The sequence below is a fragment of the Ahaetulla prasina genome, chromosome 1 (genome assembly GCF_028640845.1).
Source record: "Ahaetulla prasina isolate Xishuangbanna chromosome 1, ASM2864084v1, whole genome shotgun sequence".
In the NCBI taxonomy this organism is placed as follows: Eukaryota; Metazoa; Chordata; class Lepidosauria; order Squamata; family Colubridae; genus Ahaetulla; species Ahaetulla prasina.
The window spans coordinates 48,730,043-48,752,132 of NC_080539.1; the positions used below are offsets into that span (position 1 = coordinate 48,730,043).

At 37.1% G+C, this 22,090-nt stretch overlaps 1 protein-coding gene across 2 annotated transcripts in view; it reads left to right on the plus strand.

Moving 5' to 3' along the window:
• Positions 1-1,063: 1,063 nt before the first annotated feature.
• PTK7 (protein tyrosine kinase 7 (inactive)) overlaps positions 1,064-22,090 on the plus strand; it is a 94,981-nt gene continuing 73,954 nt past the window's right edge. For both annotated transcript variants that reach the window (XM_058165144.1, XM_058165143.1), the window contains exon 1: positions 1,064-3,626. In XM_058165144.1, the coding sequence (XP_058021127.1) occupies positions 3,584-3,626 (43 nt within the window). In that variant the 5' untranslated portion in view covers positions 1,064-3,583. The remainder of the gene's footprint in view (positions 3,627-22,090) is intronic.

The window sequence follows — 22,090 nt, forward strand, 5'->3', positions numbered from 1 at the left end:
TATAACAGAAAAAGAAATATTACAAATTTGTAAGCAAATGACCCTTTATTCTGCAGTTTTTCAAAGCGGCATGTGAATTCCCCTGAGTAACAAAGGCTATTTACTACATGGTAAGTATTTTGTGAAAACATGAACAAGGGTTATAATCTTTATTGCCTCTTCCCTAGTTGCAAGCCTGTAAAGGAAATAGGGTTGTCACCAGCCCTGCTGTTCTCAGCTTGAGATAATAAAGAAATGAAATAGGACACAGAAACCTTTGATGTTCCCAGCCAAGTGATCAGAGGGAAAACCTTTGGGGGCCTGGAGGCTAGTTCCTTTCATAAGTTAGCAGTCTCTTGTTAAGTGTCCTCAGAGAAGGAGACTGCAATGTCATGTAGCAGGATAAACAATCCACCATACAGGTGTGATATGAATGTTGTATACAGAGTTTTAAACAATTGATTTTTAGACAATAACCAGATGCCTTGATTAACTTGTAGTGGTTTTTTTAATAAATCTAATGGCCACTATTCCACATTTGGACAAATAGTAAACCAACTCTGTCGGGTAAAATGGTACAAATTAATTAACTGTATATTCTAGCATAGCATGCCATAAGAACACTATTTATAAATTGGCCCACTAACAGTTACATGTTACTAATGTTGAATGTTTAGCTTGTAAATGTTTGGAATTCGTGTTATAGAAGAATAAGACTATGAATTAGAAAAACTGTTAATAGTGCTAATAGCATTACTTATCAGATGATTGAGAGGAAATTAAAATGATTTTATTACTTCCTCAAGGGTTTGTGGTTTCCTTCTCCAAAGGACCTGCTTTCCTTTATCCCTGCTATAAAAACTAGACCTAGAGTCTGTTTCTCTTTCAAATAGTGGTTACGCATTGGTAGTTCTTTTTCTTAAGTAGCTAGTTCTATGTAAATAGTTCCTAGTACCAATAAGAAATCATTGTAGTTTTTTATCCTTTTTTCCCTTGAAATTAAAAGAAACACAAATTGGAAAAGTATAGGAAAGTTAAAACTGGAGTTGTGTTTGGACCCTCTGTAAAATTAATGTGGCATAAATTCCATAATGAAAGCTTAATCCAGGATATACAAACACATTTACAATTATGTTTTTCACAGCATTATTCCTAAGCATGTTAATATTATTCTATTTAAACCACTGAATAAACAATTATGATAGAACCTGTTTGCATTACTTTGATGCACAACAATTGTCACATTTACTTACATTCCTTGAGCTTGGAACTTCCCATCAAGAGCAATCATGTAGGTTAAAGTTACATAAACGTAAAATTTTTTAATCTTGTCTCAGTAAACTGTTCTGTATAAACCCAAACTAGAGTTGCCAAAAGGTGAAACTCATTAGCTTTATAACTAGAGTCCCCTGAAAAAAATGTATTTACCTGCAACATTTATGCACTACAGTATCCTTGAAATTAAACTCTATCTAATCTCTATCTACAGTAATTGAAAAAAACTGCCCTACATTTCTGAAAGTAATAGAATGGTATAATTAAGAAAGAGCTGAAACACTAACTTGTAATTTAATCAAATAAGAACAAATCTACAGTTTTATTTAATCACATAAAAATCTATCTACACTTTTGAGTTATATATTTGCATCACCTCACAAACACTTTTAACATCCATTACTAAATTTTCAACATCCATTATATTTTCAGGTAGTTGTGGCTTATTAAAAATTAAGTCTTGTAGTATTGAAACACATAATTTTCTAATGACAGATATACTGAGTATGTAGTCACATATACTAACCCAATTTAATCATGGTTTTTGAATAAGCTGCAAAAGACTGGGTCACATTTACCCCGAACCAGATAAACCACATTATGTTTTAGCTTGATGTATGATTCATTGAGACTGCTAAATTTCAAATGAATAGAAATAAGACTATTTCATGAATAAATTAATGGAAAGAGATAGAGGATAACATTTAGAAGGCAGCCTTATGCATATCGTTTCATGAGGAACAAATTATCTGGAAAAGGTAACAAAGAATTTTATGGCAGTTTAAAAGCTAACTCATTTATTAAGGTACAGATATTTGCAGGTACAGTCCCATTCATCAACTGCATGGAGTAGAGTGGCATAGGGCCGGGTTATTTACGGGACCGCCTACTGCCACCGATTGCCTCCCACCGACCCGTACGCTCTCACAGAGAGGGACTCCTTAGGGTGCCATCCGCAGGCAGTGCCAACTGGCGACACCCAGGGGAAGGGCTTTCTCTATGGGGGCCCCCACCCTCTGGAACGAGCTTCCCCCAGGACTTTGCCAACTTTCTGACCTTCGAACCTTCCACCGCGAGCTTAAGACACATCTATTTATTTATGCAGGGCTGGCCTAGGGTTTTAGTTTTAAATTTAGTTTTTAAATGGGGTTTTATACTATTTTAACGACAGTTTTAAATTTGGCCTAATTTAATAAGTTTTTTAAATGTTGTTTTTAACTTGTATTTACTCTTATGTTTTTATTAGGCTGTAAACCGCCCTGAGTCCTTTGGGAGATAGGGCGGTATAAAAATTTGAATAATAAATAAATAAATAAATAAATAATAAGAATCTTGAAAGATGGAAGTTTGTGTGTGTGTGTGTATACCTACATTCATATATTTTCTCCATGGGGATCTGTCCCCAACATGGTCCTTCAGGCCTTTCCATGGTGCTGCCATTGCCACCGTGAGAGTGTGCATTGTTCCTTTGGCTGCTGGTCTTTCTTGCCATCTTTTTCCAGCATTAGAACCTTCTCCAGAGACCTGGGTCTTTGCCTAATGTGTCCAAAATAAGAACCTAGTCCCTTGTACTTGAAGCCAGCACTCTGGATTGATTTGTCCAGTGATAATTTGTTTCCCCCCCCCTCCTTCACTATCCAGGAATTCTCAGAAATCTTCCCCAACACGAAAGTTCAAAAGCGTCAATGCTCTTTCTATCCTTCCTCAAATCTCTGTTAAATCAAGCAATCATTCAATGGGAGGGGTGGTGGGAGGAGGTTACAGCTGCTAGAAATAGCAAGATTGGGGAGAAATCTTAACAGAAGAAAATATAGACCGAGCCTAAGCATACTAAAATAACTCAAAGTAAAACTATCGGGTTGCAACCTTTATTTAGTTAACTACTAACCAAGCTGAAGCATCTACCGGCATTTTCGGGGGTGGGGGTGATCTAGGTAGGACATTCCGGAGAACCTTTCTTTTGAAATAATAATAATAATAATAATAAAACACCTCCAATCGGATCTCCCATCTTAGGAGCCCACCAAATGCAGTCAGTAGAGGTCGCCCGCCAACCGGACAGGTAATCGAAGAGGCGAGGAGAAATAAGTCGGGGCTGGTGGTCGTCAATTAGGTTCCGGCCTGCCTTTTGCCGGAGCGGGATCCTCCTGCCCGGAAGCTCCACCTTGTCCCGGGTGTGCGAGGGGAGGCGAGGGGTGGGGCCGGCTGTGGCGGCTGGGCTGGCTAAGAGGTTTCTGGAGCTTTTTCTGAACAGCATGGAGTGAAAGCTGGTGCCAAGGCCGGAGTTGGCCGAAAAGGAAATCAAACCGGTGCAGCGTTGACCGCGGAGATGGCGAGGGGAGTCCTCCTCCTCCTCCTCCTGCTGCTTCTTGGTGAGTGCAAGGCGGAAAAAAAAGACACTTAACTGGCCCTCGGACTCGTCGCCGCTTGTTCTTGTGCACTCCCGCCCGCTTGCCTGCCGGTCGGTCTGCCTTGCGAATCCAAAGCGGGCGTCCCGCGCGGGCGTTCTTTTCCTTCTACTTTGTTTCGGCTGGAGAGAACGGGGAGCCCCCATTTTATGGCTCCGTCCGCAGGCGGATTGGGGGGAGCGAGGAGTGTTTTGGAGACAACGAAAGAAAAAGTCCGTCCTCCTCGCCCTGCCTCTTTGAGCCGGCGTGGATGCGCTTTCTTCGAGGCGCTGAAATGCGCTCGTGGACCCCCAATCCGGCGTGGCGCGAGGGCGCTTGTGTGGGGCTGTATTAGAAAGTAGCAGCTCTGCTGCAACGGGAGGGGTGTGTGTATGTGTGTTTTAAAAAAAACGCGTTAGCACGATTACGACTAACCACCCCCTTTCAAGGGGTTCCTTTGTGCCCGCCGGAGAGGTTGGAGGGAGCCGGGAAGTGGATGCCGAGAGTCGGTGTCTCTCTTTCCCGCTCTCTCCCCGCAGCCATTTGGTGCCAAGACCCAAACAAGCCCCTCGGCGTCCGTAAGGGATTTTTTTCCATTGCTCGCCGCCGCCGCTGCCACAACAGCGTCTCCCCCTTTTCCCCTCCCCTCTTTCATTAGACCAGGCCCAGCAATTGCTCGGTGCCATTCAGACTGAACAGCGGGATCTTTCTCAAGCTGGCAGGCAACATTTCTTCTGGCTCACTCTAACGTGCTGGTTTGAAACTGCTCCAAGAAGGGCTAGAAAGGGATGGCTAGAGAGGAATGGGGGGGGGTGGTGGTGGTGGGGGAAATACATGCCAGTGCCTTTCTTTTGCTCCATCGGTGTCTTCAGAGAAATGTTAAGATTCCGTTCTTGATTCCGATAACGAATCTCTCCGCTGCCGTGCTTCTGAATGATCCCGAGAAAAAATTGCAAGGTTAAATAAAGCAATATTTATTACTGGACAATCCTACATGTGCTCTTTCATAAACAATTTTGAGTTCAAATTTTCCTTAGTAAGAGTTCTCAGGATTCTGAACTTTCGCCTATGTCTTCTGAACCACTGCCGTTAATAAATGTAAGCTTTTAAAGCAGTTGTGACAACTTTCAGTCTAATTTAAACTTTGATGATAGGTGCTGAGTCTCAGACGATATCCTGGAATTTAAATTAACATAGTTCCATATATGGAATCAGATTGTCCTGGCTGAGAAACTTGGCTAATGTTGTTTAAACCTATGGAGAGGAGGGTAGGGGAGATTTCTTTAATTCACCTTTCTAGTAATAACTCCCATTAATTAATTGGAAGTGCCAAATAACTTGTTATATTACATTGGGTTTGTAATACATACTTGTATATAGGAATTACTGGCACATCTCTAATCTAGTGTTGACAGAAGATTGTGAATTTGAATTTGATTAAATAAAATAAATAAATGAATATGAGTGAAATCTCTGAATATGTTATTCACATAGACAGGGTGTATCGTATCAGATTAGTAGTTGGCTTGTTATATATCTGAATTGCCTTTGCTCTATGCAATTTCTTGATATTAAGAATCCAAGGAAGGCCTTGCAGCAGTTTTGATCTTGGAGATGATAATCTTAACTGAGAGTTACTTCACATATTAGAGAATTATCTGGTACAATACTTAGGTTATACAGTGTGCAAAATAAGGCAAATAAACAAATAAACATTGTTAATGTTTTGTTCTCCAAGGAGCAATAAAATTTTATAATAATAAATTGTGCTATTGTGTTAGAAATTTGCACTGTTGGCATACTTGTCAAAATGTAGAATTCTAGTAATCAAGATTATTTTTAATTCTTTATCAGTGAAGAATGCTTTTCATCAGTATATATTAAATAATAGTGCAAATCGCATAAGTTGTATTTAAAGCTTAATATTCTCTTTAAGTGTCATGTCATAATATATCTGATTTCAATATGAAATATATACTCACTAGATACAGTGGAAGAAATTGTGAAATTTTAACAGATTTATATTTTTCTGTGAAGATTTTTGTCATGAGTTATATTTAAATTTTTAAAGATTTTTTTATCAATGAATGTTTTGGATTTGAGGAAGAATTCATCTTAATAAATAATCTTATTGAGAGCAAATAGAACTTATATTGTGGATTGAAAAGGAAGGCATTTTGAGGGAAATTAGTTATCAATCATAAACTGGGTTCATGCGTTCTGTTCAGCTACGGCTTGTTTTTACCCATGTTTTAGTAAATCTCAGATGACTGAGTTTTTATACTTGGTTCAAATATGGTATAGGGAATGAACTACAGTTAGGACCAAATGTTATAAGCCATAAAATGATAAACCTCTACAAACTATAGCAGCAGCTTCTCACTCCATACTGTGTCCAAGTCAAACTATTATCTCATTGAACATCCTGACCCAGAAAATTTTTATAATCCTAAAATTTCAGATGTTGGTTTTAAATTATTGATGTAAATGCAAATTTTTCATTTTGTTTAGTAATTTCTATATCTTTTATTTGCTTCTGAAATGAAACAAGTATTTAAATCTTGGCTTTAATTTATAATTGATATTTGTGAGAAATGCAAATTTTGCTTCCTTACATTGAATTGATAAATTTATTTACAAGCTAACATCTAATTAATTTCAATAACAAATTAATGATTTTTAGTATTTTAGAGTGATATTCATAATATTTCTGGATTTAGAAATATTTTTATCCCTTCAGAAGTTATTATTTATTTTACAGTATCTCAGTTCAGGACTGCAACTTCCATAACATTTTGCTTCTTTCTTGCCTGACATATCTATCTAATTAGCTTTGGAATATTATTCCAAATACATTGCTAAACTGCAGGGAATAATAAACTATTATGATTACACCAACCCACTTCTCCTTAATTCAGAGATGAAGTTCATTAGATGAAGTTCAATACCCTCTTGCAGCTGTTTTGATTGAGGAAATATACAATATTGTACTTTTTAAAAATATCCTTCTCTCTGTATGTAGCATGTTTGATAAGTTATATGGCTATCAAGTGAGCAATACGAATATTTGATTTTAGATTATTTAACAAAACTATTTTGAAATATGACATAAATAATAGACAACTGTATATTAAAAAAATAATGCTTTATTTGTGCAAAGACCATTAAAACAGAATGGAATCAGAAGAAGGTTTGTAAAACTTACTCCTATTGTGTCATAAACCTCAGTGGAAACTAAATAGAATCCAGGGATCTGATGGATTAAACTGCTGACTTTATTGAGTAGAGGAGATCATCTATAGCATGTCTGAAACTAATTAATTGCATGTGGCCTATGGAACAAGTCTCCCTGAAGAGTGAATTTCATCCATCAAGCATGCAGAACATTTGTATAGGAAAGTGCTAATTAGTGTCTCCATGCTTTAGGACTTAGTATTTTATTTCCAGGAAATACCGATAATGTACCATGGAGCTGAACACATGACATTTATAAAGAACTTAAATATCAAGCTATTCCTCAAAAGAGATGCCAAGGGCAAGTAAGTACAAGAATAACCCATGAAAGAAGGCAAGAAATGCATGAAAATGAAGCTGGTATGATTAGTTTAAATTATAGGGCAACAGCGTGGGCATGCTGGATGGAATGGCAGAAACCTTTGAAGTAAGGTAGCTGTTAAATTATGAAAGCAGCCTTTGTGCTACCTTTTCACTGGATGCAATATGTATAGGGTGATGTAGGCAAACCTCAATCCTAATGTGCCTAGTCTGTTTGGCATATTGCATTTTGTTCTGCAACATTGTTGTAATAAATGTATATTTATAAGAAATAAATTCAAAGATAGGGCTTTCTGGAGGTCTTAGACTGAATGGAATGAATGGTCACCTCTGTGTCAATAATATTGGAGATTTGGCTTTCATTTTGATCATAGTGTGGTTTTTTTATTTAAGTACAAGTAAATAAAATTAGGAAATAGGTCCTCACTTTTAAATAATCCATGCTTATATCTACTTTATATGCTGTGATAGAGCTGTTTATAATTTTCTATAATAAAGTTCTAGACTAGAGCAATTTAGCTTACCGTATATACTCGAATATAAGCCGATCCGAGTATAAGCCGAGGTCCCCAATTTTACCCCAAAAACTGGGGTAAACTGGGGACTCGAGTATAAGCCGAGGGTGGGAAATGAGGCACCTACCGGTTGGGGAAACCCTCCCTCCCTCAGCTGAGAAGGCTGGCGGCTCCCCGCCCGCCTCTCACTGCACCGGCAGGGCTTCAGTCCGGTAAAATGTGAAAAAGAAAAAACTCGAGTATAAGCCGTATATACTCGAGTATAAGCCGAGGGGCTTAAAAAAAAAAAAAACTTGAGTATAAGCCGTATAGACCCGAGTATAAGCCGAGGGGACGTTTTTCAGCACAAAAAATGTGCTGAAAAACTCGGCTTATACTCGAGTATATACGGTACTCATTTTCTATTACCTTATCTATTTTGTGGTCCCATGAGTTCTTGCTTTTAGTGAAATGATATTTTTTGCGGATATATTATCTAACAATTTATGATGAGGATGATTTTATTTTATGATTATGATCATGGTTTATCACTTAATACTTGCATAGAATAGAGTAGAACAGAACAGAGCAGAACAGAAAACTGAGTGGGAAGGGACCTTGTAGGTCATCTAGTCCAACCTCCTGCTCAAGCAGGAGACCCTATACCATTTCTGACAGATGGCAGTCCAGTCTCTTCTTGAAAGCTTCCAGTGATGAAGTTCCCACAACTTCTGAAGGCAAGCTGTTCCATTGGTTGATTGTTCTCACTGTCAGAAAGTTTCTCTTTATTTCTAAGTTGAATCTCTCCTTGATCAGTTTCCATCCATTATTCCTTGTTTGGCCTTCAGGTGTTTTGGAAAATAGGTTGACCCCTGCTCTGTGTCAGCCCCTCAAATATTGGAACACACTTCACTTGACTAGCCATGCCCAGTTCCTGTAATCGTTCTTTATATGTTTTAGCCTCCAGTCCCTTAATCATTTTCTTAATACATCTTCTCTGTACTCTTTCTAGAGTCTCAACATCTTTTCTGTAGTATGGCCAAAATTGGATGCAGTATTCTAGATGTGGTCTTACTAAGGCTTTATAGAGTGGTATTAGTATCTCACATGATCTTGATTAAATCCCTCTTTTAATGCAATTTAGGATTGCATTGGCTTTTTTGGCTGCTGCCACACACTGTTAGCTCACATTTATTTGATTCTCTACTAAGACTCCAAGATTCCTCTCACAGTTACTGCTATTAAGCCAGGTTTCACCCAATCTATATTTGTACTTTTGTTTTTTCTTGCCTAAGTGTAATACTTTACTTTTCTCTACACTGAATTTCAATCTACACTGAGAACTTATGCACTGGAGACAAATTACTTATGTGTCTAATTACACTTGGCCAATAAAGAATTCTATTCCATTGCACCTTTGTTGCTATTTTCTCATGTCCTTGTTTGTGATCAATTTGTGTGATCTTTAACTCAGTGGTACACTTTTTCTTCAACTTCTTTGCAGAGACAGCATTGCTACCTGTTGTCTTCTTCTCAATTCTGGCTTTGTGTGTGTTTGTTCTTAAGGCTTGGTCTTGGGGCAGCCAGAATTATCCATTCTTTCTCTTTCTTCAGTTTTCCTGCTCTTAGCCATTGCCACATCTTGTTGCTATCTGCTCTGCTTGCTAATTTTTGTGTGTGTGTACTATTGATGTCTCTTTTCTATTCTTCATTGGGTCTTTCTTGTAGGTTAGAAGGTCTCTCTAGTATTCAGTATTTCTTCATGATGTACTAGCTTCAGTGCAGCTTCTTCACTGTCCTTCAGATATTCTTCCAATACCCTTTTTTCTCCTTCAACTGTCTGCTGTTCTTAACAACATTCCAAGCTTTCTATATGTGGCTTGCTGGAGAAAAAGTGTAATGTCATAAAGGATATTCTTCTCTTCTTTAAATAAATGGTGTTTATTGGTTTACTTGTAAATTATTTAGGCAACACTTCTTGTTCTTTCTCTGACTCATCTATAAACCATACATAGTCCAACGTTTGTATCTTTGTTTTTCATGGGTCAAAAGAAAAACATTGTATACTGATTCTTGCTTTTATAGGACTTATCAAAATAATGGTTAAATTACTGGTAGTTTGATGTGCTTTCAGTAAAAAAAAAGATGACCAAAAGTAAAATCTGTTTTTTTTTCATTCTGTGATATTTTGGATTCTACAATGTATAGTTCCTAGTCTAAAATAAAATTTGTCATGTATTGTAAATTGTACAATAGTTTTCCATAAAATTTTTTACTACTGAATGACAATATTGTGAACAAATGTTATTTTTTCTTAAAGAGGAAAACAGCTATTCCCATTAAATTTATGTCTACCCTAAATCCTAGGGACTCCCTCATTATTGTCTTCTGTTACATCCACTCCACAATCCTGCGGCTTAAATGATCAAAGTATTCTTGGCTTTAAAAGCTAGCACATCTTCAAAGTTAAAGGAGCAACTTCAGAAACATAATTTCCACAATAAATATTTTATGTTCTTTAAAAACACATACATCTTAACACAGAATTGTTTCTTTTTAGGACATACTTGTAAATACAGAAGCATCCCCCAAATTCAACTCTAGATGTTTTTCATTGACACAGCACAACATTTTTATGAATTGCAAAACAAAATCTATGTAGAGTTATGTTTTCACTCAAGGTTTTTCTTTTGCTTAAAGCTTGGGTAAGAACTATAAGATTTTGTATAATTAACCTTTGATTTTTTTTAAAAAAATCCCACAGTTCTAAGAAAGTACAAACTGATATTTCTCTAAAATGTTCTTAATCATATTTTCCTTGAGTAAAAAATACAATGTGGTTTGACATATTATGGAATTCTCAAAGATCTGGTTTACACTTAATAATAAGCTATAGTGGAAAGAATCACACATGATAAAGGAAACCCAAATATTAGAACATTAGAATTGGAGGCAAAAATTTGCTTTGGAGTGCATGGGGATATAACAGAGCACCCAGTTTATTAAAACAGTTATATCTTTTCTTTGAACTATGCATCTGGCTGCTAAAGCTGCTATATGGGCCTGGGAAAAGAAAAGTTTGGTTTATGGAACTGCACACGCATGCTCTCCTTGTATAGTTGTGTCCTCTCAACCCCGTTTTTGATACGGGTTTGAATTGCTACATTATCCAAATATTAGAATTTTGATTATAATAGTAAAATTTAATGCAAAGTAAACTTAAAGAAACAAAGGTAAATAGAAAGAAGGAAAAAGTACAAGGAAAAAAATAAGGATATATCAAAGAGAAAAATATAAGTGACATCCATTCCTAATCACAAGCGTAAACAAATTTAGTAATTCTTCATTCTATTTTATCTCTTCAGTCAACATATCTCTTATCTGTAAACAAATTCATAAACTTCATCTTTTCACTATTAACGGAAAATCCATAAAAGGTAGACAGAAGTAACAATAGATCTAGCTTGCAGTTTGATTTAATAAACTTCCTTCCTTCCTTTAACTTACAAGTCTTCATTTTTTATCTTTCCTCTACCTAAAATCTTTAGTTTCTTTTTTCAGTGTCATTGTAACTTTGAACAGTCACTAAACAAACTGTTGTAAGTCGAGGACTACCTGTAATGGGAACCAAATACTAATATGTGGAACACGAACATGTTACATGAATAGTAACAGTTCTTCAGATAATGTCACATTATTAAATTTAATTGCCACCTATCTCAACCACAAGGTGACTCTGGGCAGCTTACAATATTACAAGAATAAAACATTGTAAAGCGTTTTGCATCCTAGCAAATGAGCCAGCTAACATCGTATAAGATTTTTAAAAAATCATTTAATGTTTTTGCTGCTGTATTTTGTATTAATTAAAATTAGCCGACTGGTTTTAACAACAGACTTGCCTATAACAGATTGCAGGTTTCCATAGAAGAAAATATTTGAAGCTCAGGGTTGAACTGACGAGCTCTTGATATTTGGTTGTTTTCTTGCAAATTGTTCTGTTTCCCTCCCCCCAATACTCCCAGCAAAGAGTCAGTCAGAGGCCTCCTTTTCTCCTTTTATTTACATAGATATATGTCCTGGCCACGTCTAACCACGGGCCTGCCAAGTTTCTGGAGATAACGAGGAAATTATAGATAAGGCCAGAATTACTCATGAATATATTCTTCCCTCCATTGAAACAGTTTGCCCGCGCAAATTCATTGCTTTGTCCAAGACAAAAAACCAGGAAGTCCCGCCTCCTATTTATAGTCTCTGCAGATGTCACTGCATGACAATTATGACTTGGCTTTGTCCCAACACTGCTTCTGCTGCGCGCGCCAGTCACGCCTGCGCAGCCTTGCATCACTCCAAAACTGTTCTTGGGGCGTTGCCAAATCAGAAGAAGGCTCCAGGGAATCAGGTCTTGCCGGCCCCTCCTCCTCCCTTTGAGTGGGTGCCAGGGAGGGAAAGGGCTCAAGAGAAGCAGGGCTTGCCAGGTCTTCTCCCTCACTTTCTGAATCATCCGCGTCCAGAAGTCCGGGTCCAGGAACCTGGGTCACAACACAAATGTTTCATTACTAAACTAGAAGGTAATGTCATCAGTGCCAGTTTCTCCATAACTACTTCTCAGGAGCTGGTTGTGAAGCACACAAATGGTGATCACATGATTGTAGGACATTGCAGTGGTTGTAAATGCTCATCGGTTTCAAAATACCCAAATCTCAGTCATGTAACCACAAGGATGTGTGACGGTTATAAGGACCAGTCATACATATATTTTTTCAGCTACCTTTATTTCTTTAGGATATTTTTCAATTTCAGTAGTCTACCCAACAATCCTAAAATTTTATGCTAGCCTTCCATCCAGTCACTAGCCAAGATGTGGCTCTTGGGTTACAGGTAGTCCTCAACTTACAACCACAATCGAGTCCAAATTTTATTGTTAAGTGAAACATTTGTTAAGTGAGTTTTGCCCCATGTTATGATCGTTCTTGCCACAGTTGTTAAGTGAATCACTGCAGTTGATAAGTTAGTAACCTGGTTGTGAATCTGGCTTCCCCATTGACTTTGCTTGTCACAAGGTCAAAGATGGATCACATGACTTCAGGACACTGCAACTGTCATAAATATGAATCAGTTGCCAAGTGTTTGACTTTTGATCACATGATCATGGGGCTGCTACAACGGTTGTAACTGTGAAAAACGGCCATAAGTCCCTTTTTTCAGTAACTAAACAGCCAATAAATGAACTGTTGTAAGTCAAGGACTACCTGTATTTTGTTTAATCAGATCAGATCAGGTTAAGTGCTGTTTATCTGCCTAACCTCACCACAAAGTAGACTCACAATAGCTCGAAGTTTTGTTCAGTCAGAATCAAAAGACTTCTAACTGCTTTGCAGTGTCTCCCAACTTGCTTAATTAGTGCATAGGCCCCACAAGGCTGGAGAAGAGTGTTTAACTGCCTGGACTGTTTCTATGTTCTAGCCAGTTGACTTTTACAGGAGTCAAGGATTTCTCTCAAATACTTTAAGATAATTATTTATAAAACCCCTCCCTGCTGAAAGGAACAGTCCAGGATAGAACAATAAGGGTGTAATCTCTCAGATTACTATCCTCCTCTTGAGTACAGAATATCCAGAGATGGCCAGTTTCATGTGTTGGGCCAGACAGATAAAACGTCAGTAAGATTCATGGTTAATATGTAATCCTATGTTTATTGTAATGAATTTACTGCTTTTGTATTTACTCTTCAAAATTCGTTATATGTATTTGTGGACACATCTGTTACTATTCATGTAAATGATTGCTTAGAGGATGCTAGAGAGGAAGGCAGCTGCATATATAAAGAAGAATTGGCCGTAGAATACTACTATAACGACTTGTTTGGAGTGTGTCAGTAGCCATCTGTGTACTGTAGAGCTTTGAAAGGATAAAAAGAAGGAATGTTTATTAGTTTCCTAGTACAGCATAACTCTTCCCTCCTGATTTCCCGCAGAATACCAAGGGTTGATCGTATGTTTAGATGTAGTAAAAGGATAATAGAGAACAGAGGCTAAGCGACTGAACATCAAGCCCATATTAACTTTCTTGCTGTTAGAACTTTTAAAAACTATACCAGATGGAAAGGAATAGTGGTATATGATAGGTTATTTGCTGCTGTCCTGATGTCCAGTTCCTGTGTTCAGTATTTTTAATGGACTGTCTGTTCATTTAGTTTATGTATTAATAACATGTTTCCCCAAAAATAAGACCCAGCCGGAAAATAAGCCCTAGCATGATTTTTCAGGATAATCGTAATACAAGCCCTACTGCAAAAATAAGCCCCAGTTAAGATCGTCAGCCAGGTGGACACATTTTCCCCAAAATAATATCTAACTGGAAAATAAGACGTAATGCGTCTTTTGGAGCAAAAATTAATAGACCAGATCTTATTTTTGGGGAAACATGGTGTTGATAAATAATAGCATTGTATTGTTGCCGTATTTCACAGATAGAAAATATCAATGTGATAATAACCTTAAAAGTTGTAATGCATCATTGAAATACATTTATGTTTTAAAATAGTAATATGTTTATTGTTGCAATGTGTTTTTAGTTGCGGCTATTTTTTGTTTGCTGCATTTTCATTTAAAAGGAAAAGCAGCAAATCAGTCAAAACAATAATAGGCATTTACTTAATTAAAAGCTGAGAAGACATCTACTGGTATAACAGAAAGACAAGATAAAGAAGAAAAAAAGAAATGGGGAAAGAAGGAAAGGGGAGGGTCAATTTAGCATAATGAAGTTCTATTTTTAATTACTAGCATGAGCAGACATACTTTAGGAAAATGATCTGCTATATACATTGGTGGAGTGGTGGGATGCTGCCGGTTTGGACCAGTTCAGGCGAACTGGTAGTTCCGATCAGCAGCTGGCCCCGCCCACCCGCCCTGGCAATATCATATAATTGCTGGTTTTTCGATGCCGCGTGTGCTTATATTTTCGGTTCCGGGCGAACTGGTTGTTACAAGCGGCGGCAGCCCACCACTGCATTGGTGTAAAGAAGAATTATTTTATTTATTTATTTATTTATTTAATTTTGTTGAATATGTATTAAATAATATATATAAGTATAAGCATGAATTGAATACATAAAATGAATACAATTAAAGGGAACATTAGGACAGGGATGGTAGGCACGCTGGTGCTCTTATGCACGCCCCTTAAGTTGTTGAGTTGTTGAGCTTTTTAGTTATTCTTTAACAGCAGGAACCATTGTATGTAAAGTGGATTTGGAAAATGAAGAAACAGCATGCAACACCAGTGAAGAGTTTAGGAGCATATGCACTTTTTCAGATATACTTTTGTTTATGAAACTGCTTATTTATCTACTTTTCAAAAGGGTGGGGTTTATTTATTTTTAATTAAAGGTATTTCAAGGGTGGAAATTGAAGGAGGAGAGACATTTAGTTACCACCATTTTACTGTGTGTAAACTATTTTTGTTTAAATAGTGCATTCTTTATTATTCAAGTATTGAATCACACTTTAGTTCTATTATGTGCTAATTCAATTATTGATGAATAATTGCTGACAAATAGGAAGTGTCTGTAATTCAGGTTTCTCAATAGGACCACTGTATGACTCTTGCCTTTTTATGCTTTCTCATCAGTAGTAGTATGGGTGGATGTAGTAACCCTAATTGACCTCACTTGTTTCTAGTTAGGGTTAGGCTATGCAGTTAATAATAGCACAATGGTAAATAATAGATGCACATCACAGTTTTATGTCCGGTAAATTCAGACACTGCTTGGAGAGCAGTAGTATCTTTTAATGGCATTGTTTTCTGCTTGATTGTTTGCCTGATGTTAATCCCTGTTTATCTGTATGGAGAACATGTGTTGCTGGAGAAGATGTGTTCTGGTCTTCTTGTTTCCTTCTACGCTTTTTTTTATTAGAGCACTCTTTCTTCATCTGTCTGTCTGTCTGTCTGTCTGTCTCTCTCTCTCTCTCTCTCTCTCACACACACACACACACATACCACACCCATATACATTTAAAAATATTGGATCACAATACTTCACTTGAAGCTACTTAAATGCATTCTTATGTTAGTTGGCCAGTTTTTCTGTATTTAGAAATGTTCAGCTGTTAAAGTTCAGTGCCCCCCCCCCATTGCTAAACTTACTAAAATATTCAAGGTATGAAAACAGTAGTCTGGTTTTCTTTTTAAAGATGGCACTTAATCTAGGAATTCTCTTTCATATTTTTTTAGCATTTTTAATTAGTTACTAACCTTTTTCTCTAACTCTGCTTTAAATATTTTATTTGATGTAGGTATTGGGTGTATGTACCTATGTATATAATGTCTGAGTGTATTACTTGCCATGTCAAGTTTAAATGTTCTTGATCTCTAGCTCTTCTGAAGACAGTGATATTTTTTGTATGATGCCTTGTTGCTAATTCAAAGAATAAAGTGATGACTGCTATCTCACATAAAATCCTTCATTTTATATTCCACTCTTTTACAGCAAATGAAAATTGCAAATTAAATGTTTCTTTTTATGGAAAACTAAATTTGCTAATGTATGACGATCATTTGTAGATTGATTTGAGGACCCAAATTGTTGGGGGCAATATGCTGACTCCGTAAACTGCTTAGAGAAGGCTGTAAAGCACTATGAAGCAGTATATAAGTCTAAGTGCTATTGTTATTTGTTTTATTCCAAGCAATTTTGGAATCTGTGGAAAATAATTATTAAACATGTATACCACTCAACTCTCAACAACAACAAACAAAGAAATTACAATAAAATCAATAAAGCATAAAAGTTGGCAAGCACAACGAAGTGAGGAGTCTCATACTCTCTTGCCATAGGTCTGGGTGAAAAGCCAAGACTTCTGAAAAGCAACAGAGTGGGAGCTGTCGGGGTCTGGAATGGTAACCTTGTTCCAGAGGGCAAGCATCGCTACACAGAAGGCTTGGTTCAGAGGTCCTATGAGAGGACATTGTTTGATGCAAGGAACCCAGAGTGTGCCAACCTTACAGGATTGAATTGGCCTGGCTGATGTTATGGGAGACAAGTAGTCCCTCATGCCATGTAGGGCTTTAATAACCAGCACCTTGAATCACATTTGTTAATCAGACCAGTTAGGGGTCGGTTGTATATTAATTTGCAGAATTTTTAACCATACTTATGATAGATTTCAATTTTTATGTTTTTAGAGGCAATAATTAGTTACGGAAGTCCGCTCCCCGCCATGTTAAGCAGAAGCAATCACTTATGCTAATACAACAAAGTGGCATAAATGTGAGCGCTAATTGTCCCCTCTTTCAGCTAAAAACTAGAATTATACTATAATTGAAGAAATTAATGTTTCGTATCCCAATTTCTCATAGCTCTCATGCTTTTTTTCTTTACTTCACAGCCCTTACTTTCATCACATGTAGCACTACCACAGTATTTCAATGGTTTTTGAATGTCTGTCCAATATTTACATAGGACTGTTAGTTTATTAAAGAAATCTTAAAAGTATGAGCTACATTTTATCACATTATTGGATCAGACTACTGAAACATAGACACCATTTGATTTATAAAAGCATATGAATCTTCTATTGATTGTTGGGCTGTTAAAAATTCAAGTAATTGTGGAACATAGGGCAGAGTTGGCACACATACGTGGAGGCTATGCTATGCAAGGCCCCAAAGGTTGATTTGAGGATTCCAGAAATTCCTGTTGATTTGGGAAAGCTAGAAACATCCACTAGAGGTGTGCATACAACCAGACAGTCAGAGATGCCAGAATGGCAGAACCCATTTTCTGAAAATGTGATTTTGGGTCCTTCTATTTAGGGAAATGCCTAATTTGCCCCGGTATAATGCACCATTATTTGTGCATTGTATGACTGCATAGCAAATGAAGACTTTATTATACATGATTCACTATTTTGCTCAAAGCAGCAAACGTTTCAATATTTCCATCTTTTGGTTAAGCTTTTATGCTCAATAAATGATTATTTTGGTTCCAACTAAAATTCCATTTTGTTTCATTTTCAAGATATTTTCTTGAAGTATAATTGAAAAATGCTCTTAGTTGAAAATGTTTTTGCAGCAAATCAAATTTTTGCAGCAAATCAATTTTTGTTATAAAAATGTGGGCTTGCAAAAGCTGTTTAAAATGGGGCAGTAGGGATGATAAACTTTATTATAACTTTTACAGTAGCTGCTCATAAAGGGAACTTTTGAGAAAAGTAACTATTGTATAATATATTGAATGCATTTTCTGTTATTGAGTTGGCTTGCCATTCTGATTCTCAAGATGAAAGCCCAAGGTTATCAGGTACAGGCTGGCTTAAGTAAACAACCTACTTAATAACTAGTGAGTAAATATTTCCAATTCTTTAAATACTTGACATTGAAACTGGAGTACTGTACAAACTATTTCATTTTGAGACATGAAGTATGAGTTTCGTGTACATAAAAATATTAAAAGTATTAATTTAGTTATAAAATGTCCTCTTACAGAAGACATATTCTGTTATATTCTATAAGAAAGCTGATTTTTTTAAAGAGAAATTCCACTCGACATATATGTAATACAGATAATCCTTGACTTCGGGCCACAGTTGAGCCTGGAATTTATGTTGCTAAGTGAGAAATTTGTTAAGTGAATTTTGCCCCATTTTATGACTTTATTACATTTTTCTTGCCTCCCTTTGTTAAGTGAATCACTGCTGTTGTTAAATTAGTAACATGGTTGTTAAGTGAATCTGGTTTGCCCATTGATTTTGTTTGTCAGTAGGTTGCAAAAGGGATCACATGACCCTAGGACAGGGGTCTGCAAACTTGGCTCTTTTAAGACTTGTGGACTTCAACTCCCAGAGTTCTTCAGCAAAGCTGGCTGAGGAACTCTGGGAGTTGAAGTCCACAAGTCTTAAAAGAGCCAGGTTTGCAGACCCCTGCCCTAGGACACTGCAATCGTTATAAATGTGAGTCAGTTGTCGAGCATCTGCATGTAAATCACATGACCATAGGAATGCTGCAACGGTCATAAGTGTGAAAAATGGTCATATAACTTTTTTCAGTACCATTGTAACTTCAAATGGTCACTAAAGAGGATTACCTGTTGAAAGTATATGCACACTTGGGAGAAAACGTTTTGAATTTTGGGTTTGATTTTCCAATCAGAATTCCTAGGACTAAATCGTAAGTATGTCATAGGTTTATGGTTTTTTATAATGTTTCATTCAAATATTTCAGTCCAGGGTATTACAAATCAAATATGATCATATTTTTGGGGGGTGAAATGTACACAATGTGTGTCTGTGCAGCCTGCTTTATTTATTCAGTTTCTATAGCTGCTTATCCAAAGCAAGTGACTCTGGGCACTGAACAATACCTAATCTATTGAAAGGTGGGTAAATTGATCTTTCCTACCTCTGTCTGCAAGCTTTCTTGATGGAGCTTCTGTCTAAAGTGAGAGCAAGAAGGCAGTGGAAAAACACTAAATGCAGATTTATTTGTTTCACCATAAGACATAATTAGAATAAAAGGATCAACATAGATACAGAATCATAATAAAGCTAAAATACCTTTTTTGTTTACCACATATAAATCCCCAGGTTACAAATTTACAAAATTACTAAAACACACTAAACCTAATTACAAGTAGTTCCTGACTTTCGATGGCAATTAAATTGGCATTTCTATCACTAAGCAATGTGGTTGTAAAGCACAACTATATTGTTTAGCAACAGCAATCACTGCAGCTCTAGTTGCCATCTTAACTGGTTGTTAACAAATGGTTGTTAGGTGAGGCAACTTCCTGCTAACTTCCCATAATTAAAATCAATGGGGAAGCTGGCAGGAAGTTGCAGATCTCAGCTCACAGGCCAGTAAGTAGCTAGGAGAGGGATGAGTGGGAATGGCCATGGGATGGTCAGGGAGGGAGCATGAGAGGAATTGTGTGTGGCTTAGGAAAGGTGTGTGAAAGGCTGCCTGGGATGGGGGGAGCACAAGAAGTGCCAAGTGGGACAAGAGGTGTGGGAAAAGTGCCACTGGGTTGAGGTGATGCAAAAGACACACTGTGCAAATTGGGCATGTGCGCAAGAGGTGCCACGCAGCATGGGGGTGGGGCTGTGCAAGTGGTACCATGCAAGTCAGGATGGGAGTGTACAAGAGGTTGTGTGCAGCATGGGGAAGTACACGAGGGTGCAGGGAAGGCATGGCATTGTCAGGAAGGGTGTGCGAGTGACTGGTGTCAGTGCGGAGGGAGGGGAAGGAGAGTTACCCCAGCAACATGTGATTGTCTCTTCAGACTTCCCCTTGTCTTTTTGGGGAAACTGGCATGGAAAATTGTAAGTTGGAAGGTTTGAAATGGCAACCTTATCATCATGGGCTATTTGGCAACTTGTCATAAGGGCAAACCCAAGTACCCAAAGCTTGATCATGTGACCATGGGGTGCTAAGACTTGTCATAACCACAATTCATTCAGTGCTGTTGTAATGTTGAATGATCATTGAATGAATTGTTGTAGGTTGAGGACTATCAGCATAAAATTAAATAAGTTTTTGCAGAATATTAATTTGACAATGGGAGATAACTTTAGGGCTGTTGCTAGGAAAACCAAACATCATGCTTAACGGAGGGAGCATTTCTTAGTATAAAAGATCTGCTTATTCCTCATCGGGAACATATTTTTCAGTCATCATTATCTGGAAATTGAGCTGTAACCCAAGTGCAATTGAATGCATTGTTTTATAAATATTAAAGTGTGCCTTATTAACTAGATTTTTCAGTTAGTAAACCCTGTGTTCTTTCAATAAGAAATATTTAAAAATATGGATAATACATCTTCAACATGATTTTAATTCCAAAATGATTTTAATTTTAATTCCAGAATCATATGTAGTGGTTCTTAGATTCAACTGTAGGAAGGCTTTTAGTCATTTCTTTTCAATGATTTTTTCAAGACAAAATCTACAAAAAATGGTTAACTTTATTGTCTCCATGCTATGCAAGTAAACTACTAAAATTGAATAAAATATACATTTTGAAGTGTCTTAAGAAATCTCACACTGAACTATTAATGAAATAGTTCCATATTTTCTAAGTTAAATGTTGGAATTGGAGCAAATTACCTTATATTCACATAAAACCGATTCTCTTATTTTCTTCAGTGGGAGTATGCCTCTCAGCTGCTATTTGTTCAAGCTAGATTTATTGACTGTTGTATAGACATATTACCTGCCAGTAGAAAAGGTTGAAAGGGAGTATTTCCCTGTTCTCAAATTCCTTGTGAATAATTCCTTTTTCCTGCTGGGGGCTCGTGACTCCAGCCATGCGGGGTAGTACTCTGTCCTGAAACAGCTCTGGATGCAAATATGAGCAGAGATATCTGGAAGCAGCTTCCATAGCTATTGTTTTCAATGCTTTTCTTTGATTTTTTTTAGAAAAATGTGTAGAAACAAGAATCTTAAAAGAAAAAAGGCAGTTTATCAATGGAAAGCATTACATGCTAGAATATAAAGCATGCTAGGATATAACAGCAATGTATAAGATATCAATTGCAGAACCCTTGTTGAGAAGAAATAGTGATAACTAAGTTTTTATTTCTACGGGACTTAATAATATATCTGTCTCTATGTGGGGTGCTCTCAGGGCTTAGTTTTTTCTTGCAGATGTTTCATTACCAAACTAGATAAAATCAGTGCTAGAAGGGAGTAGGGCTTGCTGTCATTAATAGTACAGGTAGCTCTTGGCTTAATAATATTTCATTTAGTGACATGCAAAGTTACAATGGCACTGGAAAAATTACTTATGACCATTTTCACACTTACAAGTATTACAGCATCCCCATGGTCACATGATCAAAATTCAGACGCTTGGCAACTGATTCGTATTTATGACTATTGCAGTATCCTGTGGTCATGTGATCACCTTTTATGATCATCTGACAGGCAAATTCAGTGGGAAAGCCTGATTCACTTAACCATGTTACTATCTTAACAACTGCAGTGGCAAGAACGGTCATAAAATGGAGCAAAACTCACTTAAGAAATGTCTCACTTAGCAACAGAAATCTTGAGTTCAATTGTGGTCTTAAAGCAAGAACAACCTATCGTGGCTTACCTTGTCAGTGTTGGTGTTGTTTATCTCTGTTCTGAATAATTACCTATATACTAATCAGAGGTGGGTTTCAGCAGGTTCTGACCAGTTCTGGTGAACCGGCAGTGGAAATTTTGAGTAGTTCAGAGAACCGGTAAATGCCACCTGTTGACTGGCCCTGCCCCCATCTATTCTCTGCCTCCTGAGTCCCAGATGAGCAGGAAGAAATGGGGATTTCACAGTAATCTTCCCCTGGAATGAGGTGGGAATGAAGATTTTACAGTTTCCTTCCCCTGCCATGCCCACAAAGTCACGCTATGCCCATCAAG